The sequence below is a fragment of the Falco cherrug genome, chromosome 3 (genome assembly GCF_023634085.1).
Source record: "Falco cherrug isolate bFalChe1 chromosome 3, bFalChe1.pri, whole genome shotgun sequence".
NCBI classification, from domain to species: domain Eukaryota; kingdom Metazoa; phylum Chordata; class Aves; order Falconiformes; family Falconidae; genus Falco; species Falco cherrug.
In genome coordinates this window covers 96,069,210-96,097,101 of record NC_073699.1, presented here as the reverse complement: position 1 = coordinate 96,097,101, position 27,892 = coordinate 96,069,210, and the positions used below count along the sequence as shown (strand labels likewise).

Below are 27,892 nucleotides of genomic sequence, written 5' to 3'. Positions count from 1 at the left end.
TCACAGAAGCATTCCCGACTCTGGCAGCTTTGGTATTGTAATCTTCAAGTTAGGTGTATTCCACAGCAAATTCTGTGTTGTTTTGGTAGTTACTGCCTGGGGGTAGGAATTACCTGCTTCTGGGCTACTTCCACTCCAAACCACATCTTTGTTCATGTTATTTCATCCGAGCTTAAACTATGCTTTTCTTGTCTATCCTGGTTTGTTGGGTATTTTAATGTGAACTGATGCAAGGTTCTTTTCAAAAAGATAAGTGAAGGAACAGTATTTTGCTCTTTGGCAAGACAGGAGCAGGGACTGCAGCAGGAAAAGACCTCCCATCCTGGCAGGTTTCTAGGCTGGTGCTGTGCAAGCCTGTGTGTTAAACCTAAGGGTATTAATGACTGTGTGCGGGCTGAAAATTCAGATGCTCTCCCTCTCCTTTGTTGCAGGAGGAAGTGTTTTCTGCTTGCAGGTCTGAGAAAGGGCAGGCTGGCATGGAGAAAGAGGTAAGTGAAGAAAACCCATGCTTTAAAACATAAAAATTAAAGGGGCTAGTCCTAGCATTGCTATTTCATAATATTATTTGTAGTGTCATGGGAGGGAAGTCAGCAGACGTGTAGTCTCCTTCATATCATTGACAAGTCAAGGGGATGATTAACGAGAGTACCAGACAATGTAGTGGTAGGAGAAGGCCCGCAGAAGTTAAACAAAAGTGCCTTCAGAATTTAGAGAATTCCCATGATCCATAGTAGGACCTCATTGTGCTTGTCTACTGTTTCTATTTTTGATTAGATTTATAAACACAGCACCACATATTTTCATGTGGCTCATAGCCCCAGGGCAGAGTGAGATTGACTGCACTGAAACTGTGAGGCTTGTGAATTTCGGGCAAGGGATGGAGCGAAATAAGTAGTGTAATTGTTTTTGTGGAGTGACCGTGGGACCTCCTCTGTTCTGAATTACACATGGTTCAACCCTTTGACCTAACCAACCTCAGCAATGCCTGGTAGATCTCCTAAAGCTGTGCTGAAAGGTCCTATCAGTGACATGTTGGAACATTATCTGTCATGTGAGATGTGTGCCAACAACCATATTAAACTACATTAATTACTAGTGAGGCCATGTTTGTGACAATCTCAACTTCATTTAACCCATCATCATGTTAGTTATTGTTTAAACAGGAAGTACAAATGGGGACAATTTCTGAAATCAAAATGCAGCACCAATGTTTTCTTTAATAAATTGTATGTTTTACTTTGTTTTACTTCCCTTCTATTTTTTTTCCCCAGCACTTCTGTTCTTGTCATCAGCTGTGCTGCTTGAGTTTTTTGAGGGCTTTTCTATTTTAAGAGCAAGCAAGGAAAAGACGACTACTTAGTTAACTAAACTAATACGCCCCTGAAATTGTTGTTTCTTTCAATGCAATTGTAAATGATACCACAGTTGACTGAAAGCTCCTTTTCTAGCAAGAAGCAAACATGCTGAGGTAGTTTATGTAAAGTAATAATAATAATAAATAATAATAATGATTTTTGTACACCTTGACGTACGCCTTCACTGCTTTACACCCCAGCTAGTGTGTCTCTGCATGGCAACGCTTGCACACCTCTGGATCGGGAGCAAAGCGTGCATTTCTCAGAGAAATTTTCTCATAGATCTGACCCTGTAGGTAGCAAAGTGTACTGTGAGTTCTCAAAAGGCAGCCCCGTATGTAGAAATTCAGAAGGATTCTTTGCATGTGGCCATTTGCTGAAATAATTCTGAATTTTATAGGGCAAGAGTCAAAAGCTTGCCCGCGTGCTCCTGCACGGGCAGCGCACAGGTTCAGTCATGCCTTGCTGTGCCTGATATTGCATTAGACTAGACACATGTGGTTACATCTTCCACCTACACACCGAGCTGCTCTTTTTTTTTTTTTTTTTTTCCTTTAGCCTCGTTCTCTAGCTGGAGTGGGCTTAAATGAGGTGGGTACTTGTTTATTTATTTTTTTAATTGCTGCAGAGTCAGCTAAAAAAATACGTTTGACCCTACTAAGTGTCATTCTCATTAGCAATGAAGAGTTTGCTCTCTGCAAAATCTAACATGGAGTGCTTAAAGCAGACAGGTGCAAATTACAAGCTGGTTCTCTTTGGCTGCCATCCCTTAAATAGACAAAGTAATAGGCTTGGAGAAAGAAAAAGGTTCCAGCTCCAGCTGCATAAAGGAAAGCCTTAACTGGGACTTAGCAGCTGGTTGCAAGAATTAAATGCTGTAAATACCAACTAACGGGTTTGTGTGTGCACGTTCATAGAGGAATTTATTTTTAGTAAGGCTCCATCCTTTTTTATGCGAGAGGATCGTTCTTTGAAAACTGTGCTCTGCTTTATGTTGAAAGGCTAATGCTCTCGCTGAAGTGAATGAGAACAGAAGCCAACATACCTGTTCCTGTTTACCATCATTACACTCCTTAGAGCATTTCAGGCATTATTAGGTTCTTGGAGCCCTACCAGATTGACAATATTTCCAGCTACTTCTCTTTTGGCTGTATTCAAACAAGGCCCCAAAGGAAAAAAAAAAAAACCAACAACAAACCAACAAAACCAACCAAACAACCAACCCACAAAAAACCCCATGGATGAATCTGCTGAGCTAGTTTGCTGATGTTAGAAACAGTTGTTCATATTAGGAACACCTAATTTAATTTCATGAAAGAGACATAACATGCCAGTATGTGTATGAATCTAAGGTATGCATTTCCTAAAAGGAACTAAAACTCTGTCATTCCAAAGTTGCTCTTCTTTTTGACTTCCAGCTTGCATGGGGACTGCTGTCTGGAAGCAGTAACTTTAACTTTAACTCTAAGGCTGCTGATGAGGTCTGTCTGTGTGATCTTCGTAAGCAGATAAGGGTAGGGAGACAGCTCAGAGCAGAGCTTGTTTACAGCAGGACAGAAGAAAACAGCTAGACATAAATGAGGGCTGACGGTTTCATGAAGCACAATTGGTTGATCACAGATTCAATATGACTGCCCTGAACTGAGCGATGATCCGTACAGTATGCAAAATTCACTTTCTTGCTGGTCTGTGCCCACCAGCCTTCCAGCAGCTTTCCCAGAGCCCCTCAGCCACAGCTTTGAGTGGAACCAGAGCTGAACGCAGCATTGTTGTACCCAATTCCTTTTGACAACAATCACATTCTTTTAAAAACTTCATAGGTTTTAGTTGTCACTGGTTATAAATGAGGGTTTTTTTCCCTCACTGTTGCTGCTGCTGTTGTTGTGGTGCTCGCTGCTCTCCTCAGACCCGAGTGCAGTGGTTTCTGGTATTCCCGGTTTTCCTTTGTTTCAATTGGTATCGGAAAGCAGGCGGTGCGTTTTAATGATGACGGCATGCAAAAAGGCATTTTAAAGGTTTAGGTCACTTTTTGAATGGCACACTGATTAGTCTGCACTGTGCTCAGACAATTCTAATTCCCTGTGCCTTTGCTGTAATGCAGCACACTCCAGGTAAAAAGGCATTTTTTTTTTTTTTTTAAAAAAGTTAAAAGGCAAGACTTTTTATTTTTCACTAACCGTGGTGGAGCTTTGAGATAGGATACGTTGCTATCAGCAGCAACATCACCCTTTAAACTTGACTTTGCAAGCAAAGGACATCCCCTTTCTGTGTGCTGGTGGTGGATGGACAGGTCTGACGTGTATATTTGTGGATGCAAGCTGGACCACCTCCACCGCAGGTGTAAACCTGCACAGCCTTTGTGTCACTTGAGGTTCTGGCTTCAAGTGGTGTAACTTCACTTCTCTGTAGGAGTGCTTTTTTATGCTTATTTTTGGATAATGTACTAAAATTAGAATGGGGCTTTCTGTACAGATGTGCATTCACATACCTTTGTCTGGGTATGCTCACACAACTGGACTTTGCCTGCAAATATGGCAAGTGCTCACTGAAATGATTTTATTTAATTTGCTATTGGAAACATAAGTTTTGCAGGTACATGTGAACTGATTAAAGAACAATTGCTTTAGACATAAATTTGCGTAAATACATATATTAACTAGTAGTGACTAATGATAGAATGAATATAAAATGCAGCTGGATAATTTCCTACCTGTTCTCTGATGAGAAGGCAAAGTGTCATAAGGGTAGGGGGGCTGGGGAAGGTAACCTAAAATGAAGAGAAGGGTGGGGGGAAAGAGTGTAATTTACACTACTTAAAAGTGCTCATGTGTAAAAGAGACAAGGATGAGGAAACTGGCTGGAGATAGGTATGAAAGGAAAATGTCTTCTAATTTTCTCTGAAGCACAAAGTGACAAGAACATGTATTGATTAAACAAAGGCCACCACCAAAATACTCAGTTATTCAGTTATGTTGAGAAGTAATCCTGGAAGAATTCCTCTGTGCTGTTGAAAATCAGGCATTGCTTTCATTCGAAAAATACGAACTCATGAAAGGCACCTTTTCAAAACTTGATCACGTTAAGGGATGAGAACATCATTTTTTGTAAGTAAGTAGGAGTCACAACTCTGTTATATCAACTACTTAAAAATAATTATTTGTGTTTGTGTGAGTGAAGTGTCAAAGAATGTAGTCTATTGTGTCCCTAAAAAAAAATAAATTGGTGTTAACTATAGTGAATACTTAAAAAAAAAAAAACCCATAACAAAACAACTGACCAACCAAAGAAACCCCCCAAACAAAAAACTGCGAGATAGACACACACACACACACTCCAAAACATCAAACCATACTCTGCATCTTTATTAGATGTGGGGGAGGAGGAATACTTTTTTTCTTGTTGTTGTGAAAGGAGCTTATGCATTTTGCAGACTGTAGCAATTGACAGTTGGCTATGGCCAATACAGCCTGCAATTGGTTTTGCTAGGGAAATCTAGTGTGCGGAAGGAATACATAGCATATAATGCAGATCATCTTAATTCTGTCAAAGTTACAGATGTAAACTGATTTACACCAGTTGGAGATTTGTCCCAGAATTCTTGTCTAGATGTTGTTTTCTTTAGCTGTTAAAGTTAAGTTTAAGATTTTGTGTGGTGATTATATGCAGCATAATAAGAATAATTACCACACAGCAGTGTTACAAATACTGCTGGAATCTTTAAAACTGACTCAATTAAAATTTTATGGTATGCAGAAATGCAGCAATGCTTTAATATTGGAAAAGGGGTAACATTCTAAAGATACTAAATGAACGAATATGTATTTTTTTGAAAGATTTTTCAGTTGGGAAAAAAATCAGAAGCAGTAGACCGAATTTCTGAACCCATTGAACTTCTGTCAAAATTATCATGACATTCAGTTGTGCTGCATGTGACTTGTAGGAATTATTTCTGTTACAGTATTTATTTATTGTAGCTTTCAGAATGTGTCTGGTCATTTTTATGCATATTTTCTTTTTAGTAGGATAATAGACTTAATTTAGAGGAGGTCCACTGTTTTCAGAATAACATATACGCGTGTGTGTGTATATATCTGAGGATATTAACATCTATTTTAATCTGTCTATTGTATGGTTCAGTTATTTTGGACAGATTTATTGATTGTCTGCTGCAAGTGCTGTTTTTTTTACTGGAAATTGACACCCACAATCAAACAGGAAAGATGGATGCTATAAAAATTGCCATTTTTCAATGGGTCTTGTAATTAATCCCTCTGTATTGACAGTTTTCAGGAGCTGTGTCGCCAGGAGTGGTCTTTATCACTGGACAATTAAGCAACTGGCTTGAAAAAATAATGCTGTTTTTGGAAGCTGTCACATGACATTAGAAAACAAATGGGTCTGAATTCTTTTCTTACTTTGGTTTTGGCTTTGATTAATACCCCTTGATGTGGTTTGATTTAGGTATTCTTTGCTTGCTTGGACTGTTTGTGTCTGTTACAGGGGTTTGTAGCCACGCACTAGTCCACACGTGACTCCTGCTAACGCTGCCCAAGGTGTTATGCAAGGACAACGTTTAGTGCTTGGGTCTTCCTGGTGGAATATGTGACCACATGTTTTTGAGCCTTGCTTTCCCACAGGAATATAACATGGAACTCGTCAGAGTTTAGGTCCTCCAAGATCTCCTGCTATTTGTTTTCACTGTAACCATTGTTGACATCTCTCTAATATTAAATGAACTTTTCATTGTTGTAATGAGTCCTGCTTCCCCTCTGCCCTGGGCTGTGACCTCTCTTTTGCGACATCCTGTTGTAAATTGTTTTGGCGTTATTTTTATTTTATTGCCTCGTATGAAAGGGTAGAACTTGTTCGTTTTTAGCTGCTCTGTGATGAAGAAGCACGCTGATTATGTAAGTGGACCTAGAAAAGAAAAGAACAGGGGATGTCAGGGAAGTCTGTCTATAAATACGCTGCATAACCAAACTTTTCTAAATGAAATGCTGCAGTTCTGCAAGTGAAATAAAGCAGTTGCTGCTGAATGCATACTGTAAAGACAAGTCTTATAATGTTCTTCATTTGTTGAGGTTTCTTTGCATTAATTAAAAATGGGAAAAAACAAAGTATTTTAATGTGACCTTCATTTGGCATTTGTTTTAACTTTTCTTCTATTTTATTTAATTCTTCCACTTCTGTTGTTCAATTAGTGTTTGACCCCTTTAGCAGAGATGTAAATTAAATGACATTTCAATGCCATCCCATATTTAAAATACTGTGTTAGTTGTGGATCATAAAGGATGATCTTCGTTCTTTAGCTAATTTATTCATTTAACAATTTCCCTCCAGAAGTTCCAGCAGAAGGCTCTGAAGCAAACTAAGCAGAAGAAATCCAAGTCGGCTGAATTTCTGATGGGTGAGCCTTGCTTGATGAGTTATTGCTCATAATTTGTGTAAGGATTAATTAACTAATTACAGACAAATGGCTGTGGGCGAAATTTTGCTCTTGCTTGTCAGGGTGCAATTTGTAATTATTTTAATCATTTATTCTTTTTTTTTTTTTTTTTTTTTTTAGAGTTAATTTTAACCTAATTCTGTTTTGGCGACATTTGAGGACGATACACTTGAGTCTTTCAGCAAAGGAATTACTAGAAGGAATTTTCTGCTTGTCATTGAAATACACTTTGCTATAATGTGCTCTTCTGACCTCCTTGTTTTCTATAGTAAAAGAAGAGAGAGCAGCAACAGAAGGCATTGAAAATCCAGCTTTTAACATCAGCAGCACAGATCTTTCAGCATATCAGCCTTCAGAAGAGAAAGTTATTAGACATGACAACCCAGATAGCACCCTTGCAGCTCACCAACAAAAACTCAGGCTGCAAGCCCATGCCGAACCAAGAGGTGAGACATCAAACCTGATTAGCGTCAAAGGCAACAACAGTGGTTGTGTTCCCCATCCAACCTGCACACTCCGTGGCCTCTGCTGGGTGTTCCCATCCCGACATGTCCAAACAGGCACCTCTGCAAACCCTGGATGCGAAACCCAAAATAGTGCCCAAAACATTGCTGTCTATATATTGAGAGACCTGGGCTCCGTCTCCATGCTCAAGAGACTCCTGGTAAGGAGGTACAGGATGCGCAGGGCTCGCCAGCGGCGAGGATCCAGCTCCCATGGCAGCTCTTCCCGGTAACTTGGGTTGGGTTGGGTTTTGTTTTGGAGGCACCACAGCTGGTCCAACCACACAGATGCTGCTCCCTCCCTGGCTCCCGAGCACTGAGAAGTTTGAAAAAGCTTACAGATCCATGATTAATTGTTGTCCTTGGGTCTCCCATATGCCCTCAGTCAATCAGCATCTTGCCTCTGCTTTGTCTTTCATTATTTTTGTCAGCCAGTGTTGCTCAGATGGTTGGAAAGTCATATTCGCTTGGCATGTCTAGGGGAGAGATCCTGGCTTTTAATCTCAGCTTTGATGCAGCACCCAAAAGAGTCAGCACCTCAGGAAGCGACTTCTGTTTATTATTTAGGTTTATTCAAACAAACTATAAGGATCTTCACTGATGTCAGCTTTCCTCTTGCAGAGGTTTAATATCTTTTAGCCTATTATTGAATTACTCCAATTTGAATTATTATTACTGCTGAATGTTATGATGAATGCTTATTTTTACTTAGTAACCCAGTGAGGAAGAAGGTGAGGAAAAGAATTTAGAGGCATCTTGTGAGCTATATGAGGAAAATCTTGGGCCAAGATTTAACATAAAAGCAAAAATGCCTGAAGTCAAATGCAAAATTTCCCTAAATATCCATTAAAAAAATATATTTAACTTATTGGACTGTGTGGTCTCATTAACTTCAAACGGACTGTGTGCATCCACGAATATGTGAATGCGCATCCAAGGCCCAAGACCTCCCAAGGTACCAAACTGGTCTGTCTTTGAAAAGTCCTGATCACCCCGCGTTTCCCATTAAACTTGCAGGCGGTGGTGCTGCTCACTGAGTACCCTTGCGGGCCAGCCCAGGTATTTAAATGGGCAAGTGCAGGCTGGCGAGCAGAACTTCAGGCATTTGCTTTTAAAACATTGGACCTTGTTGTATTAAGATTTTATCCTTGTGGGACTGGAGAGCCCACGGCTCCTAATGGCCCCTTGCAAAATTAGGTTTGGCTTTCCATTTAGCCTTCATGTGACTCTGTGCAGTGCTGCACGGAGCAGGAATTCTTCGTCTTTCCTTTGCAGCTTGTCAGAACAGTGATTAAGCAGACAAAGGGATTGATTGTTTTTTAATGAAATAGTCTATCTGGCAAAAAATGAAGTCGAGCTCGCTGGAGACTATCCATGCTTTCAGTCGCCTCTTCAGAAATTCATGAATAGTTCCCTCAAGAAAACACATTTTTTTAAAAGCCTGAAATGTGTTTTTAAACATTTTGATTTTTCATCCTAAGTAGCATTTTGTTCAAAAAACCCTAACTGAATATAATCTTTGTGAAAGGAGTAGAAATTGTTACATTTTGCCTGGAATGCAATGTCTTGATACACTGCTAAGTGTTTCTGTAATGGGAGAGGGAAGCTTGCCGAGTGTTGGAAAATTTTGTTTCCCAACACTGTGTCTCCCTCCTTGACCTTCTGTTCATCCAGTTAACCAAAAGATCAGTTATTCACATAGCTCTGCCTCTAAATCATGCAGCTATTAGAAAAAAATAATAATCATGCATTTATACCTTCATAAAAATATCTAGATTGGAAGAGATCTCTAGAGATCATCTGGCCCAACCTTGCATTAAATTATTCTTAGTCTAACTTATGTCAGGACTTGTTTGGCAGTCACGGGGCCAGTTCAAATTTATCAAGGGCTGCTAATAAAACAAACAGCTTCAAGCCTGTCCTGAAACCTGGGAAAAAAATTGAACTAAACCTTCTGGCACCTCGTGAGCTAATTTTCCCCATTCCCAAGTGTAACAATACTTCATTAGAGGGAAAGGGAAAAGCCAAGTGCATAGGTAAGCAGTGTCACATGAGTGTAGTAACATATAAATGGTCATGTCACAGTCCTTGGTGAAGACGAGGTCTTACAGGTAGCGTACCCCTTCATGTGGCCATCTCTTTTGGTTTGAGACTGCCAGAGCCAAAGGGATTGGTTCCTTGAGTCTTCTTTCCTTTGCTTTGCTCCGTGCTGGTAGCTGCTGTTGCTTCAGTTCATAGCAAAACCATACGTGGTGTTGAAAACTACCACCAGCTTCTAGCATAGGAGAAACTCTTTCACAGCTTCCTCTCCCTCCCCTCAGCTCTCAGGAGCCACTGGGTGGTTCACCAGAGAGATTTTTTGCAGAGAAGTCTCACATCTCCCGGGAGGCAAGACTTGAAGGCCAAGCTGGAAGCTGTTTCTTTAGAAGGGGGTGCCCACACACGCTGGCACAGCTTGCTGCCCCCGGCTTGGCTATGCCAGTAAAAAGGCAATCCTTTCGTCACGTCACAACAGGCGTCCTTACCTGGAGGGAGATGCCTGCCGAGTACAACAAGCACAACCTGTGTAAAGCAAGTGTTTTAGGCCCCTTCACTGCTCCCTTTCATTTTCCTCCCCTTTTCTTCCTCAGCTGCCAACAAAATACTCCTCCTTTTGGGGTTTCCTCCCCTCCACAGTCATGGGATGCTCCTCCAGCTTTCAGCCCCCAGGCTTAGGTTCGGTTACTTACTCAACGGGGAATGGCATTTATCAATTCTAATGCTCAGTGTTAAACTGTACAATTTAAAACCAGTTATAACCTTAAGCACAATTATTTAATCGCTGTATTTAGCAGATTACAGGTTGAAAACACTATATAAACATCAAGCTGGATTTTCAGGCTATGCACTTGAAGGCAGGGCACAGGGATGGTATTGCCTTTCCATTATCTTTCCACCCATCGCCCGTGTTGTTAATGGCAGCAAATAATAGCTACAGGGGTTGCTATCATTTCCTCCATCTTGCAACAGTGTCGCAGCCTGTTCCTCTGTCAGCAATTGCTGGAGGGAAGCGTTCTCTAGGAAAAACCTCCACCTACTTTTTGAGATGCCTTCTCACACACCTCCGTGCTAAGGATACCAGAAAGGAGTGTGAACAGTCAGTTGCATGTTCAAGACAGCCTTAAACCCCATTCCTAGAATTTGGATATGTCTGCACAGGAGGCTGCTCTGCAGAACACACGTCGCTTGGAGGTGTATAAATTAAATAGCCAGTGCAGAGGTATGTGGTATTGCAACGTGCCTGCATTTTCCCCCAGCTTCATTCACAGGTATGGTTGTGCTGTATTGACTTTTCCAATCCCCTCTCCTCTGATAACAGAATATCTCCTGAAAAGGGGAGGTTGTGAACTGATTCTTGTTTTCAAGAAACTGATCAAATCTTTCCAGTGGTTTTTTCCAAGACTTTTTCGCTTTTCAAACCAGATTGGTGGGGACTCTTCTCGTGACTCAAAGTGCAAGGCTCCCACATCCTTTGCTGGTGAGGAAATTGGGGCAGGGCATGAGGCCATATCTGCAGTCACCCTGCAGGCCTGTGATGGAAATTGAAATAAAACCTCTTGTCCCTAATCCATTGCTCTGTTTGTTAGGCTGCTCCATGTCTCGCACTGTCCTATTTCCCATGATGGACAAAATTCCAATTTTTATCATCATCATCATCAGTAGACTGTTGTTCAGGAATAAGCCACTGAGTAACTCATTCTGCTGTATGCTTTCCATCATCACTCCTATATGGTGAAGACATGGTACTGCTGTTAAATGTTATAGTGACCCAGGGGAACTGGCTGACTATTTACACAGATTAATCTCCTGATTTTCAGCCAGCTAATTGGTTGCATTGGCTTCTACCCTATTTCCTCTTCTTGATTCTATGCTGACTCTTTGCTGATTGCTCCTATCACCTTCATTTCTTTCATATATTGCTTGTGAAATTAAGGTTGTCTAGCAGCAGCCTTATCTTTGCCAAACTGTGCAATTTATTTGTTTCTGAAAGCACTTAGGCTTTCCTCACGACTAAATTCAACCAATTCTTCTGCCTTTCTATCCCTCAGCAAATATTGAATTTGCCAGAAATTTTCATGTTGGCCGTCCCAATGTGGCAGGTCTAATAGGCAAATTTCCTTGGGAAAAATATTTGGGGTTAGGTCACCCAAACCTGGAATGTCAGGAAGCTACGTCCTCCTGTTCCTCAGTTGCCAGGTACTTGATCTCAAGGTGAGCTGGTATTGGTTTTTCTCTTTTCTCCAGAGGCGTTTAAACCCAAAACACTTTGTAGAGTGCCCTAATGTTCAGGCTGGCTTGGGAAAGTCTCTGCCCAGCAAAGGGCTTCCAACAAACTGTTGTGATGGAAGCACCAAACCTCCGGAATATGCCATCTTTGGCTGACGGCAGAATAGGAGGGCAGCTGCTCAACTTCATGGGTGAGGTACGTCATAAGCAACCCCTTAACTCAGGACTACTGTATTTAACATTTTATCACAGGCCTGTAAAGCAAAAGTTTCTATTTTTAGCATCTGATACATTTTTGTCCTCAGCTGCTGTGCTCACCACAGCCACAGTGTTACACAGGTTTGGTCCAGCTACTCCTGAGAAGAGCCTTGTGCAATGGCACTGTGCACATTTCTACAAGATAGGTAAAACTTCCAGCCCAACCATATAGAGGGAATATATGTCAGAACAAATTAGACTGATCTTTCTGGGGTGCCAACCACGCATGCAAGCCGCAGAATACAGGTACGGGGCTTTTTGAGCATCCTCCCACTACATGGTCTGCCTTGCACCTGGTGATTGCATAAGCACCTTCGGAGACTGTGATGCTCCGTGGCTTTTGATGGAAGATGAAAGAAAGGCTAATTGTGTTCTCCTGTGTCCTGCTCGCTTGTACAAAGGCTAGAGGCAATCTGACCCTAAATGTTGATGATTCAAGTTAAAATTGTCTCCAGATGACACAAAGCATTCATTTTCCCCCTCTATCATCCCCAATATATAAATCTTTTTTCAGAACTAGATTATCTCCTAAAATCAAAAGCTCTAATTAATTCTATCATTTTATCTGCAACAGGCGCTGTTAACATCTCATATCATGCTCCAATAAATCTGCCCACAGAGATTAACAACACTGGGGAGGGGGAGGAAGAAAAAAAAAGAAAAAAGGAGGGAAAAAAAGCTTTTTCAATCGAAGACCAGAAACTGTTCTTCTAATTATCCCAGGTACAGCATGGCTTTAACATGTCTGTACTGCTTCTGGGAGCAAATCAGTGTCTCTGCATGGTGCTCTGCTGCACCAACTCCTAGCTGCAGACCTAGGTTGAAGATATCTAATACAGTGCTGTGTGTGTCCTATGGGAAAAATCTCACTATAAAATAGAACAGTTCTGCTCCTTATCGAAAGCTAAAGTAGAGAGAAGCTTTTGCTAAGGAACGGTTAGTGCTGAAGGTAGTTCAGATGTGGTAGGGATGTTATTGTAAGTCCTTTCTTGCTCAGGAGTGTAACTGGGCGAGGACCTTGATTGGGGTATACACAGACAGAAAAGGGTGAAGGAGCTGTGTGGGATATCAACTTGATAAAAACATAAGCAAATGCGTTGAGTTTAGTCTGTTTACAGGGAACTGGAGGCTGAAGCTTTTTGAGCAGGGTCTAATTTAATTCCAGAGGGGTGGTAGGTACCCACTGGAGAGACAATAAACATAGATGAAAATACAGGCATCTGCTGGAAACTCACATTTGTGCTGCATGTGAAGGAAATGAGAGCTTGTGACACTGGCTGTGTTGGAAAAAATGATTTGCATAAAGGATGAGACCAGAAATATGAATCAAAACTGTACCCTCTTTTTCTTAAACAACGGCAAAGTTTATATCTAATAATTCAAGTTCTGTGTATGTGGTTCCATGCTTTCTGATTCCAACAGGGACTTGAAATGGAAATGCCAAACCTGGTATGCAGGGCATGATGGATCACCATGTATGCATAGGAATAAAAGGGTTGTCATTGGAAGTAATTTTGCGTTGAATTACACAATGTGTAATCCAATTGAAATCAGCAGAACGGGACAAGGTGTAATGTAGTGTGCAAAACGTGATCCATTGCATGCAATTTCAACAACAGGGATACTGCACCACTCATCTAAGTGATGTGCTAAAATTGAATTTGTGAAAGGTAGGGGGAGAAGAATTGTGAAGAATGGATGCATTTTATAATTGGGAAATACTTTTTCAGAAGGTGACTGAATATGTATTTTTAAGGCTAATTTATTACACTTGCAAATTGTTTACTTCATAATAGCGCTGTGGACTCTCAGAATCTGGCAAGTTCCCTCGCTGGAATAGTGTGGGAGCAGCCGAGCCTGCCAGCCTGGGAGCACTCAGAATCCATTTTCCCTATTGACATATGTCACATTATCTAATACTGTTCCTAAATGAACTCCATCATCATCAGTAAATCTTTTTCTCACGCCTTCAACCACCAGCGTTTTTCCAGGAAAAGCAGCAGGTCTCTCACTGGCGTCCCTTGGCACAGTGCCCTCTGTTGCCTGCAGGAAAAAAAAAAAAAAAAATCCTACCCTATACCTTTGCTTTAACAGCAGCAAAAGCAGCAAATGTGGTAAGTCTTCCAGGACTGTAGTAGTGGGGGGACAGAAAAGTGGGTGCCGTGATGCAGTGTGGCGTTTCCCAAGCATGGGTGAAGGCGCAGCATGGTCGGCGCTGCTCAAGGTCACGAACGGCCCCTTTGCCAGCGTCCTGTCAAAGCTGACAAGCGAGTTTATTCAAGGCTTACAACATAAACATAATAAGGCACAGTTATGTGGTTTACCCGTTACCTATGGTCTCTGCTGAGGATAAGGAAAGTGACATATGATACCTTTAAAACTTTTTAAAAACGGAGAACTCACACGATGATGGTAGTATTTAACCAAGCTGTGTTTTCAGATATAACCTACTGTCCAGCCACTTGCTTCATGCTCCTCAGGTTGGGGATGCCATTTACATGCAATTTTTCATTGAATTCTGCTTGGTCCTCATGAAATCGTGAAGCTCTATGTAAAACACTCTCCCCTCTCTATTTAGTGATAATCTGGAATAACTCTGTGCTTCCCAGGAAATCTTCTTTTAGATCTGTGTCTAAAATAATAAAGTTAATATTTATTTATATTTATGACATAGATGGTAATGTTAGATGTAAATCTAAAATAGTAATGATGTGTCTTAAGGTTTCTTTCAGCTTCTATATGTAACCTAGATCAACCTATATAAATTTAATTAAAGGTATTTGTAACGCTTATGAGCTGAGGTAAATGTAACAAAGATCATGGTTCAGTAATGATAATTAAAAATCCAAACTAAAAGTATAACTTCCAGTTAATTTATAATAATTCTTTGTTTTCTTTTCTTGCCAAAATGAGAAGGGAGAGCTAACGTTGTTTTATGGATTACATATCAGTTCACTATGTTCTTCAAAACTGAAATTTTATTTTTAACATCTTCATGACATTTAGATGTGAGTAAATCCTAGCTACACAGAATTCTGGAATAAAACCTCAAAATGTTTCCTTGTAAAAGTTTCAAACTTTCTTGATGTGTTTTCTGGTTTTAAATCATTATTTCGATCAGTTAAGCACCTATATATTCACTGGGAGTCCCGTCAGTCTTTGACTGCCCAAGGGTTATCACTGTTCATGCAGTTTTAGCGATGATTTTTCTTTTTCCTCATTTCTGCGTTCCGTGAGATTTTTTTTTTTAAGAGGATAGCTTCTTTCTCCACTCTTATGCTTTAAACATTTAGAATTATTTTCTTTATAATTCTTTATAGATTTTTTTTTTTACAAGGTGCAGATTAGAAGCAAAGACCTGTATCCACAAAAAAGCAACTTGTGGGTCCCAAGCTCTGTCGATGTAGGTGCTGAATGATACAGAGCAAAAGGGCTGGTTCCAAGACCTGCCACGCCTCGAGGAAGGGTGAAGCAGTGAAGCCGTTGGAAGTACAGTAAGCGGGATCCTTCTCTCCCCTTCCTCCTGATCTCAAGTCTTAGTCCTTGCTGGCCCAGTGGAGGTGGGCACCTCTCTTAGAGGGGATTCAGGTCTGACCCCAGGCTGCTGCTTTGGCTCGTTCCGTTCCGTACTCTTTTCTCATAAAGAAACTGGGAAATACGCTAGCATGGAACCTTATGTTCGGGCTGCCCACGGGGCTGTATCTGCAAAGTAAAATGAAAAGTATCCCTAGGGAAATAAGTTCAATTCTGTCGAATGGAGACAGTGAATATTTACCATGATGTTTACTAACAGGAATTGCTGCTGATATCGATGCTTTGAGACAGCTGTGTGGAAAGGAGGACTACTCTTTTCCATTCCCCACTATGTTTCAAAAGCACTTTGGGTCAAAATGCCGTCTCAGACTGGAATTTCATCTTTCCAAGATGCCTCTGTCTTATTCTATCTTATGCAAAAGGCTTTTATGATTTGCCCAGTAGTGTCTACCAAGTCATTGGTAGAGACATGTGTTGACCCCACTGCCTGAAAATGGAGAGCTGTTACTTAGTAAGTCCAGTTTCCTTGGCCATGATCTGTAATTCTGTCTTCTAATGAAAACTGGCTCATGCCAAAATTTCTGCTTTTATCCCCAAGACCCAGCATCACTCTGAAAACAAGCATCAGTAGATGCTTATTCAAATTCTAAGTAATCAGTCACCTGGTTATTAATAATTCCTTCACTTTTACGCTGTTTAGGAGGCACTTAAATCCAACAGAGTTTTGTCTGTTCTTTCATTAACTAAAAACCTAGATCAGTAGTACAATATGAATGTAATAAAATTGCCTGTTATCCAAATTCCAGGCTCTGCCCTTGAGGTGATATTGATATGGGCTACCTGATCTCTTTGTGGAGCAGAAGATGTAGAAACGCAGCTTGTTCGTGCCATTTCTGTGGTATTCTCAGGACATAGACCGTATAATTGACTACAGACAATTTAAAAGCCATCTTAGAGTTTCGTCTGGTCCTAGTAATACGTGTGCAGTCCCATGGGCTGCATCCAAGGATTATGCTAATTTTATTAGCAACTTCTCTTGCTTTAATTAAACTGTATAAATTCCCACCTGGTCACTGTTGTGCCAACACCCTTCTTTCCATTTTTGTTTGACTTTTTAGATAATCTGTGGTTTTGCACTTCAATTCTGATTTCCTGAATTATCCATTCTGTCTTCCACATGAAGTAATGCAATTTTGAGGTTTGAATGGGGTTTCAAATTGAGTTAATGGGTTTGATCAAACCTCTGGATCAAAGCAAAGACCTAAGTTTCTAAAGTTGGCCAAGTCTTTGTAGGAGCAGGTATTCAAAGTAACTTGCTGACTGAAAGCACCAAGCTATACACTGCTGTTCAAAATACCTGCAAGCAAGCTCTGTATTAACATTTACTGTGTTTATACCACGAAGCAGAGCAATGTGAATTCCTTAGTGGACTGTTAATTTACATGTTATACACTTTCAAATATTTCCAAAAGCAAATGCGAAATGATTAGTAATCCATTCACATGCTCACAAAATGTTATTAGCAAAATGCCTTGGGCAGTATGTTATGTTGACTAAAATTGATAATTTTGTATTTTCAAGCTAAAAAAACTCCCCCTGCCCCCAGTAAATCTGAGGACTGGCCCAGACCCTCCTGGTCACACCAGTTCTCAAGGTGTGTGTTGAGCTGAGGGGGGGGAAAAAGACCCCAAATCCTCCCCACACCCAGCCACCCCTCGAGCAGTGATCTGAGGTTTGCAGTGATTTTGAGTCGTCAGAAGGCCTCACTGAAAGTCTTCTGTGGAGTCCTGCAGTTTGAAATGGCTTGTTGTCTACAAAATCACCGTAAGGAGGTGGTTCTGGCATTTACCACTCGTTCTAACTACACGGGTTTTAAAGTGTGTGCCTTGCTCAGGAGAAATCAAACGTGGTTCTTCTTTTTACTTCTGCATAACCTTCTGGCTCTAGTTGTGCGTGGTTCTAACAGAGCCAAAACCCTGGACAAATTGTCTCTTACTCCTCAAAGAAGGGTTGAGGTTTTTCTTTTTTTGGAGAGGACAAAAGAGCAAGCTGTTTAATGGTATTTGTCAATACATCTCTTTTTTGAATAATGGTTTCCATGCCTCTCAGACTCAAATATAACATGACACTTCCTCCTAAATGCCAATTATTCTGTCCAGAAGAGTTTTCCAATTGTCCTCAGAGTTTCACACCAGACCCACAGGATAAAGAACACGGGGTGTTAACATTCAATAAAAGCTGTTGTGATATTAAGACTGCAAAAAACCTATACGCCAGCTGACTATTGCTTGTACAGTTGCAACATACTTTCCAGCAATTTACATTTACAGCTATGAAGTAATTGAATAAAGAAATGCATCATCATTTTCTTTTTTAGCACATGGGTGAATTATTTTACCTACATGTGAAGGGGTGTTCATATAACATCACGGTGCTTTGTGCTAGAGAAAAACAATTACAGTGAATAAGGTAGAATGGCTCTGTTATTGCAGTACATAAGACTTTGATTACATACTGCCAAGATTCATACCAGCCTAGTAGTTGTTGACAGATAAAGTAACAAAAATGAAACTCATTTATTTTTTCTTTATTGAGACCTCAAGGTAAAGCAAATTTTCAGTTCTTGTACTTACTACATTGAAGGAACAGAGACTGACAGTCAAAATGTGCCAGTCCAGAAATATAAATTAAACCTAGTTTCATATCAAAGTTTCATTTAGTCTCTGAAAAGGAGCTGCTGCTTGGATTATTTTTGATCCTAAAACAAATACACTGTAGACTGCTATAGTGTATCCTGGATAAATTAACCCCCTCGTATATTTAGCTCTTATGTATTTTCCAGGATATAGATCTATGTGTATTCAAGCAATTTTAAAGTTTGTTATAGATTTAATTATTTTACTTTTTCTCTGTTTAGTAATTATTTACTCTGCTGGCAAACCCAGTGAATGTGAGGATGGTTTTAATAAAGTGTAGCACTTTTGCTGAAGGAAGGACATTTTGAGGAAAAAGGCCACCTCCTCTTGTGTAGAGAAGAATCTTCTGGCTTTTACTAGGAGTTCCTCTAGGCAGCTTGATCATTGCTCGATAAGTCTAACAAATGACTTTTTTTTGGTGAACTTGATTAGTTTCTAAAGAGCAGATAAAGCTAGCTGTTGAAATGGAAAGTGCTAAAGTGAGTAGTTTTATCCCATCAAAATCTTGGATTAGTTACCTAGCCCAACTGAAAATAATTGCTGTTCAGATTAATGAGGCAGTATTCTAGTATCTCCTCTGTAATTAAACACTTTTCTGGTTGAATACAGTATTAAAGATGCACCAGACGTTGAAACCTCAGTGGTGAAATTTAAAACTGTTGAAATTGGAGAGGTCAGCTGTGAAACACAAATTCCTCTGCAGCATGGGTAATTCACTTGTACGACGTGTTTCAAGAATAATTTGGTGTATGTTGGGGATGCTGGATTTTTTAAATTTTTTTTATCTTTCCATCATCTAAATTTGAGAATTTTTCTCATTAGTTCCTGAGCAAAAGTAACATAAAGTGCACTTGTTTCCAGAATTACCTTTTCTGACCTTTCACAAGATGATAATTGCAGTACTAGTAGGCTTAGAGGACTTGTTAAAAAAATTAAGCTTATAAAGTAGCAAAAAATGCCCCTTTGCTTGCTGGTGTCGATTTCAAAATTAACATTTTGGTTCATGTGCTTCTAATAATCGCTGACCCTTACTTCATGTGCTTTCCACAGGAAATGAATACAGCAGAAATTACTTTGACCCGTTGATGGATGAGGAAATAAACCCAAGGCAGTGTGGGATGGAGGTCAGTGAAGAAGGTGAGGCAGAATTAAGTATGTAATTTTGGTGTCAGAATATTCTTTTCCATTCATGAAAATGAGGTGACAAAGATCACATATGCAGTTCTATTTAAATATTGAGGTTTACAATTTAAATTATATGCCTTAACCGCTCTGAACACGATAGGCAGTATACATAGGCTTTGATCAAGGACAGTGAGTTAAAGGATGGGTAAAAGCGAGCCTGTGGTGTGTTCGTTCTGCTATAGTAACAACATGAAGCACACTCCAAGGACATTGTCTATGCCATGTTCTCTTTAATTAATGAAGTTAGCCCAGAACTGAGTACTAAGCTGTAGCTTTTTTGCAACCCTGCTCTCAAATTCCTTCTAGGAGAGCAGTTTCATTACTGAGCTGAGCGTGTCTTCACCTAACAGAAGGAAACCTCAGAGTCTGTAAAAGTTCCCAGCACACAAGAAGGCTTTTCTGGTTTCTTTTTGCCAGTTTAACCCAGATGTTTAGCTTTGCTGTCTGTGGGCGATGGTGAGGAATGGGAGGGTGTGACTGCAAAGCCGGTAGAACAAAAGTTATGCATGGGTATGAGAGAGATTAACCAGGAGGTATTGTCTAGTGCAGGAAATTCTCCTTTGCTGTCATGGCTTTTAGATAAAAAAGGGTGGGAATAGGCCTGCCTGAATTTGCATGGACTTAAGTAAGAACATCATCATGGTAATAAAGTGCTTAGCTATGTGCTGAGTGCTTTGGCCCAGCTCCTGTTGTGAAGCACTAACAACCCAATAGCACGCAAGACCCAGTTCTTGTTCCCTTCCTAGCCCTTTGCTTTTTTAAACCTTGTGCTCATTTGTACTGCAGAGTGTCTAAGCATGCAGGTGTAGCCAAATCCAAGAAAAATTACCTGCTATAAAGGGTCTCAAAGTAGGCTATTTCTGAAATTAATGAGAAACTTTGAGTAGATATGGAGGCTTAAACTTTTGAGGCAAAAACTTGTGTGACTGAGAAAAGCAGACTAACTCGGACTACATGTCAGTAACTAATTTCTGTGCACTGGTAAAAAAAAATAATTAATGTTTATCAAGGGTGAATTACATCTAACTCCTTTAATTTCCCCGTTCATTGTACAGTGCAGCAAAGTAATACCTTGGAAGTCAACTTCTGGCTTGGAGTTCTTAAACGAAAGATTGTTTTTTTCTTGGTACTGCCTTGGTTCATCTTATGAATAAGCTTCATGAGTCACGATCCACTTCATAACCAGAGAATGAAAAGTGGATTAGACTCCTGTAACTGTATGCCTAAAAACATGTACAGATAAAGTGGTGATATAAGGGATACATGTTCTCTTGACTGTGGTGAAGATGCTGAGTGACACACACTTAACCTTAAATGTTCATTGTGTTTTTTGGTTTGGTGTTTTGTGTTTTTGATTGCTTGGGTTTTTGGTTCGTTTGGTTTTAGGTGTGGGCTTTTTTTTTTTTTTTTTATACTTTTGGAACAGATGAAACCTCTGAGAAAGTCTATCCAGTTCTGGGGGTGTGAGTGGAGAGGTGGTTTTAGGCACATGGATGTCAGACTAGACCCGAGATCCATATATGAACAACTGTCCTTTGGTGCTCATCCTTTTTCTTCCCAGCAAAAAAGCCACTCACAGGTTGGGGGCATATTTGTTTATTAAAGGTCTGTTAGCAGCATTTTGGGCCTCAGGTTGGTTGTGTTGATACTTGCAGAGCAGTTGTAATGCTGTATTTACCCACACCTCTGCCAAGAGAAAGTCTTTCGCCTTGGAGATGTTCAAAAGCTGTCTGGACATGGTCCTGGGCAACTTGACTCTAGGTGGCTCTGTTTGAGCAAGGGGGACTGGACCAGATGACCTCCAGAGGTCCCTTCCTACCTTGACCAGTCTGTTTTGGTGAGACTCACAAACCAGGCTCATTGTCTGGTTTAGTTTTCCTTGCAGAAGGGTTAAATAAGTGGATCTGCATTTGTATGTAGCAGATGGAGTTAGAAGGACAGTCAGAAGTGAAGTCTGGTCCTACACGGGCAACCCTTGGTTGGAAACCATATTTGTTTACCTCCTCTTTCTAGCTAGCAGCTTGTCACTAACAAGAGACAAAACCAGAACAGGTTGAATAAAGCACAGCACATTTTAAAGTTACACTCTTCTTACAACTTAAGCAAGTCAGGCCCAATGCCCAAAGAGAGTAGCTGGCGAAAAGCAAATCTTCAGCCACTAACTCTATTATGCGAAGTTAAATATCATTTTAATGTGCTCATCATATGGGATTCTTTAATGGATTATTCTGTGAAAATGAAGATATTGGCAATTATCTTTCCTGGATTTGATAAATTAAATTTGTTCTGGAAATTTGTCTGAGTTGATAATGCCCTGAGAACAAACAACACCCCACTATGGATTTACTTTCCCCCCTCGCCAAGGGAACATTTCAGTGTTACATGCTAAAAGAAATAGAAAAGATTCTGCACTTGCAGAAGAGGTTTGCAGAAGCCTCCCTGTTTGAATGCTCAGTGTAACTGAAAAACTTGGTCCTGAAATTTCATGATAAAAAAAAAAAAATATTTCTTTGGGATTCTATTGGGCACTTAACAAGAGCCACCCAATGTTACCTGTATCTGTACTTGGTGTACCTTGTATGCACCTCTTTGGCCTTCTGCCTACCTGTCTTTGCTGACAACTTAAGAGAAGCCAGAGTCTTGGAGACTGGGAGAGGTGACAGTCTCAACTGGTTATTTCTCCCTTGAATATAGACACTTGGAGTGTTTTTTTGTGGGTTGGTTTTTTTTTTGGTGTCATGGAAAAAGATGTGTGTCCCCCTTGCTCCTTTTTAAAATCTGCAGATGTTACTGGGAATTTGAATGACTGCCCCAAAATCTAAATTTATAGTGTGCTGTAATGACTACTCATACTAGATAACTTGCTAGTATTATGAACATCAAGGTAAAATTTCTGATAAAGATTAAAAATCACATTAGAAAAGAAATTAGGTACTTTGAGTTTTTATTGAGTCAAATAGAATTAATCTGGCAATTTGAAAATAAATAATGGTTTCAAGTAGTCTATTAGCAAAATTAGTAAACCAGTTTCAGTCCAGATCAAGATATAATATTGCTCACCATTTAAAATTATGTGATTATATAGTATTTTTATTTTAAACCATCTGTCATAACTCAGAAGAAAATGACAGTCACCTCTGCTATGAAACTAGTGATGTGAAAATGATTTTTTAAGTGTCAAATGGTTTCTTAACTTTTGTGTTTTTATATCTTTATAGTTTAAAATAGTGTTTCTTGAAATACTACAGGAATAAACAATAGATGTTTCACTGTGTTTGTTTTTAAGATCCTGTGAAATTTGATGAGCAAATTCTGTATGGTAAGCTGATGAAGCTTCTAGATGAAGAAAACAAGATGCTGGACTTCCAAGGTAAATAACAAAATCATTTGCATAAAGAAAAATAAAACTCTTTTGAGTCTGGATGTGGGTAGAGGAGTGGGTAATCCATCCCCTTGAACTCAGAAGCAAAAGGGACGTTGATTTTAATGTGAGCCTGTAAGATCTTTTTCCCCAAATGTTTTTGTTTTGAGTCATGTTTATGTGGTTTTAAGTGTAACTTAAGTGGCATGCTTTCTCTAGACTGCTTCATTGCACGTTGAATTCCACCCTTACGAAAGAAGACTGGAAATATCATTGCTTGTGTGCTCAAAGCAAGAAACCTAAATCTTTATTTAAGCTCATAAATGAGTGGGCCATTCGTCAATGTGTGGGTCATATCACACAGTGTTTGAGGTTATCTACGTAAGGCTTTACACTAACAGGCGAGTAAGAAAATGTCTTCTGTGGCTTTGCTAAAAAATACGAATTGATGTTCCATCTACAGTAAAAACAACAAAGTGTAGAAAAGATTTCTTCACCTCAAGCCAACAGCCTTACTTTGGCTTCACTTATTTTTACAGGTGTTATTTAACACCCAGTTAATTTACGAAACTGTTACTAGCTCAGCCCTTGCACAAGGTGCATGTCTGCTGCTCTCCTCTAGTCCATCCTAGGAGAACTGACGTATGAACAAGCCCCAGCTCAGGGCTGCCCTCGTATTTTTGGGTATCTCTCTCTCCTTTTTCAGCAGCGGTCTTTTGTGCAAAAGCATTTTCTGTTCTTTGCATCTGTATGAGGTTTCCCATTATATTTCAGATAGACACAGGACCTACTCTTGTCAGAAAGACAGAACAGATGGCTGCCTACAGCAGTGAAGCTCCAGGAGCTGCAAATTTTTTTATGACTATTTAGTTTGTGAGCAACTTTGTTGTAGAAGGGGCAAACATTTTTACCTCCCTCGGGTTGCAAAATCCCTTGAACTGGCACTGGTCCTATCAGTAACATCTTTGAAACCCATTTTGTTGCATTTTAAATGCAAGGGGGAAAAAAACGGAGTACAACCATCACAATTAATTAATGCAGATAGTTTAAGCAAAAACCTTTGACAAATTATTAGCAAGCTCTCTATTGGTGAGTGTTAATGTTTACACTGCTGAGAAGGATTATGGTAGTGCTGCAGGTTGGTTGTTGGTTTTATCCTGCAACAACGTAGATTAAAATAAAAACGTGTTTAGCTGTGAAGTCAATGTTGTTTCCATAAAGATTGGCATGGGATGTCGTCTGTGGTACTTCTGTAGTTCCTGTCGACCAATATTTATAACATCTCATATTCTTCAATAGCTTTATCATCAAAATAACCCTGTATGATTAAGGAAAATGTCCTGATGTCATTTCACAGGCTGCCCCAGGGTAGGGACTCATACCCTTTCTGTTAGCTTCTAGGGGTCCCCCAGAGTGGTGGGAGGGGGAGAGAGAAGCAGCCCTGGGCAGCAGTTCAGCTGGCCTCATGCAGACACCTCTTAGCCGATTCGACAAATCGCACCCTGGAAGCAGTTCGTGTCTTTCCTTTGGCCCCAGGAGGGTCTTGGGCAACTGACTTAGACTTGACTGTTGTTTTTTGGGTGACTAAAGGTGAGCGAGCTGAATTGCACCACATGTATTTGTCCTCTTTTAAACAAGGAAACCAGGGAGTGAAGGGCAAACCTTCCCACCCACCCATCAGGGGTTACTCTCTCCTTCAGCTAGGGGCCCTAAAACTTCATGTTATGTTGCAAATGACATTAATGAATATTGTTAAGACAAACAGGTGCTTTGCAGAGGATAATAGCAAACAGCATATTTAGAGAGCAATAAGGATCCCCTCAAATGTTTCTGATTTAAAATCATCAGGTATGTTTGAGTTAAGAATTCCTTTTTTGCCAGCTAGTTTTATCAGACCTCTATGAGAGGCAAAATGGTCTTACTCCTGTGTGGCTATGTGGGGTGTTATGTTCAAATCTCTCACCCACCCAAAGCCATCTGAATGGGCACGGTGTGCTCTGCGGATGGTGGTCTCGCACGAAGGGTGCTGAGCTGCCAGCTCACCGATTCAAGGACAAGCAAATGCGATGCTGCAGGTGCGTGTTGGAGCCCCCTGTGCAGGCATGAAGGCAGCGAGTGGGAAAGACACTGCAGCCCACTGCTGTCTTGTATCTTGAGCAGTGCCTCAGTGCTTTTGTTTCTTAAAAATGCCATAATGGGTATCAAAGCTGGTCCTGCGGGTGAATCTTGGGCCCTAGCTGAATTTTTCATTTTTTCTTGGTTTGGGTGAATAAAATCAAGGAAAAAGCAAGATTCTCCTGAGGAAGCAAGGCTTGTACAGTCTCCACCTCTGTGTACATATATCAGGTTTTGTATTTATTTCTGTCTGTGTTTCTCCTTCCTAATTTTTGAACCTGTTGTTCACTTCCAGACCTTTTTTTTAACACAGAGCAAGTCTCGCAGGCCTGACTTCCCTATCAGTTTTATGGAAGTGGGCAGCTGAGCCGAGTAGACAAGCATTATTAATCTCTCCGCTGAGGGAAAAGCTAATATGGGAGTTTGACCCTTCTCAGACATCAGAAAATCCATAGAAAACTAGGATTCATTTGGTTCCAGTATTACAGAACTGCTTCTTTTCTTCATTTGACCACTGAGCTGAAAAATCACGTAGTCATACAGTCTTAATTAATAGATGATCCCCAAAGGAAAGGAAAGAGCATGGCTCAGAATTTATATAATTGTATATTTAAAGCATTTTGTCACTGAGTAACCTGTTGGTCACCTTGTGGTATGTCTTAGTTCATATTATAAGGCAACTTAAAAGGTAACATTGCCTAGTTGGTTTTTAGAGAAAGATATAGACTGTATATTTCTTACCTAGGGTTAAAACCTCTCGAACAATGTAAGATAGTGATTCATGTAAAATCATGCTAGGTGAATACCGTAAAAAATATTTTCTATTATATTATTCTTTGGCAACAACCAAAAAAATGGAAGTGCAATGTTTCATCACATTTTGCTTGTTTGAAACTGATGCAGGAACCTTTGGTGAGGTACTCTTCTGGCTACAATTTATACACAGAGTCTTCTAGAACCAGGCAGCCCAAATGCATTTTCCATGTGAAGTTTATAGCTGCTTTATGCATTCAAACCCATGCTGAGCTGTAGTCTGCTTGTGAACCTACCCTTTAAATTCTCAATTCAGTATATAAACCACTGCTATCCGATGGACAAATGCAGGAGTAAATGAAGTTACAAGCAGCCAAGCTAATACCAGAGAGATTGTTTTAATTACAGCGCAGCATCTGCAAATACAGACTGTGCTAAGGAGAAGTGATTTAAACTACATGGGAAAGTACAGCTCACGGTGTTAAGTACAGCCGAGGCAATGAAAAGTTCGATGCAGATGCTAGCAACTTGGAGCAGCCCATTTTTAATTAGTTTATCAATCTATCAGTGAATTTGTTCATAAATTTTCAGCAGCTTCCTTCCGTGTGCAGAAAGTAGTAGCATTTTTAACACCACGGCTACTTCTGTACAGCAAAGAGGTGGAGGTTTGTTTTGGTCAAGTGTTACTCGGGGGCGGCTGCCCAAGCCTCTAGCCTGTGGGTAAGTTCAGATAAGGAGCAACCTGATAGTGACTGAGTTTCAGGGATTTCTTTGCAAATCTATCATAGAAGGAATAGACCAGCTAAACCACCCTGTTTCCCCCCTGCCTCCAGCTCAGGCAAAGGAAGAGTTTTTCCAACTGTGCTTAAATGAGCATGTGTATCTTTTAATTGAATATTTTTCAAATCAGGATCATAATTTATCTCTGGTTTTTTAGCAGTTACTTCCCTCAAAAAGGCTTTTGACAACATTCTCTCTCTTCTTTTGCTCTTTTTCCACAAAACATGTGCTAATGAGCCCAGCGTCTTCCACCCAAACTGAGTCCACTTGATAACAAAAATAATAAACACAAAAAAGAAAAAGGATATTTTGATGAATCCCTGCATGGTTGTCCTTGTGAGCCAAATGTTTTTATTCCTTTTTTGATATATAAGAACTGTCTCTCTACACCCAGAGGATGGTGAGATAGGAATATACAGTCTTCCCAGGATGCAAACTTGCACTGCCCCTGTGAAAGCAGTAAAGCAGCTGATTTATACCAGCTGAGCATATGGCCCGTAGTGTACAGCACAGCATCGAGGGGATCAAGCGATGCTGCATCTTTGCTGTTGGCAACGTTTCCTTTTCCAGCACTTCCTGGATTTTCTCTCTCCTAGCCAAACCCTTAACGTTACAGTAAATTTAAATGTAAATATAGTTTTGATTTTGGAGTTAATAATTGTAGGTCAAATCGCTTTTCATTAGGCTTGTAAGATGCTACATGGATAGATTGTGTACCCTAAGGTAATGGTTTTGGTTGTTTATATCTACTGTACACTTCCCCCAACATGATTTTGGGTTGTATCCTGTTGTAATTAAATTAAAAAGAACAACCCAAATCCCAGCCTACTTCCTGTGTGTTGGTGGCACCGAGGTGATTTAAGTACTTGGGAGGCTCAACAATTAAAGTCATTAAACAATGAGTAGTGAGCAAAACTGAAAATGTTAATAGCCTTAGTTTTATCTTTCCTTTTCTGGTCTTCATTAGAGAATGAGAGACTTCAAAGGGGAGTGAGGGGGGGAAAAAATCTTTTAACTGCTTTCATGTCTTGGGATGGACAAAGAGAAAAGCAAATAACTAGATATGGCAATTTCTTGCAGAGAAAGGCACAGAGACCTATAAAAACTTACACACAGAAATACGTGGCAAGAAAGATAGTCAGATGTGGACAACCTGATATCTGTCATTTCTTAGTGATCCTAACATGGAGAAACGAGCAAAAACAGTTGTCTTTATTTATGACCCAAACTAGTATTAGTACCATAGAAGATACCAATGAGAAGATCCATTTTTTCAATGTAGCATGATGAATTAAACTGAAAAAAAGGACACAGCGTCTCTTTAAGGTGGGAAGTAACTTTATGAATGGGATTTATTTTTATTTGTGTGTAGCACATACCTTTTGGTTCTGCGTATGTCACCACGGTGAAATCAGGGGAATGATGTGGGTGAGAACAGAACTGGACTCACTTACTTAGGCAGGAGATGTGTGCACACACCTAAGGGAGGAATCCAGTCCTCTGGGGTGAGTGGGAGGGAGGTGAAATGCTTGGTGTGGCTCCACCTAAAACTCCCTTTCAATTGCAGTTATTCCTCTTCTTCCTCAGGAGCGAAAGCCAAAGTCAATCAAAATCCCAATTCCTTCAAGATTTAGGGGGAG

At 40.1% G+C, this 27,892-nt stretch overlaps 1 protein-coding gene across 1 annotated transcript in view; it reads left to right on the top strand.

Annotated features, from left to right (window-relative positions):
• The first annotated feature begins 476 nt into the window (after positions 1–476).
• Positions 477–27,892, top strand: part of LOC102057166 (orofacial cleft 1 candidate gene 1 protein homolog) — an 81,847-nt gene continuing 54,431 nt past the window's right edge. Inside the window, exons 1-5 of the mRNA XM_055704820.1 lie at positions 477–488; positions 6,696–6,762; positions 7,071–7,247; positions 19,109–19,195; positions 22,530–22,613. Of these exons, the coding sequence (XP_055560795.1) occupies positions 477–488; positions 6,696–6,762; positions 7,071–7,247; positions 19,109–19,195; positions 22,530–22,613 (427 nt within the window). The remainder of the gene's footprint in view (positions 489–6,695; positions 6,763–7,070; positions 7,248–19,108; positions 19,196–22,529; positions 22,614–27,892) is intronic.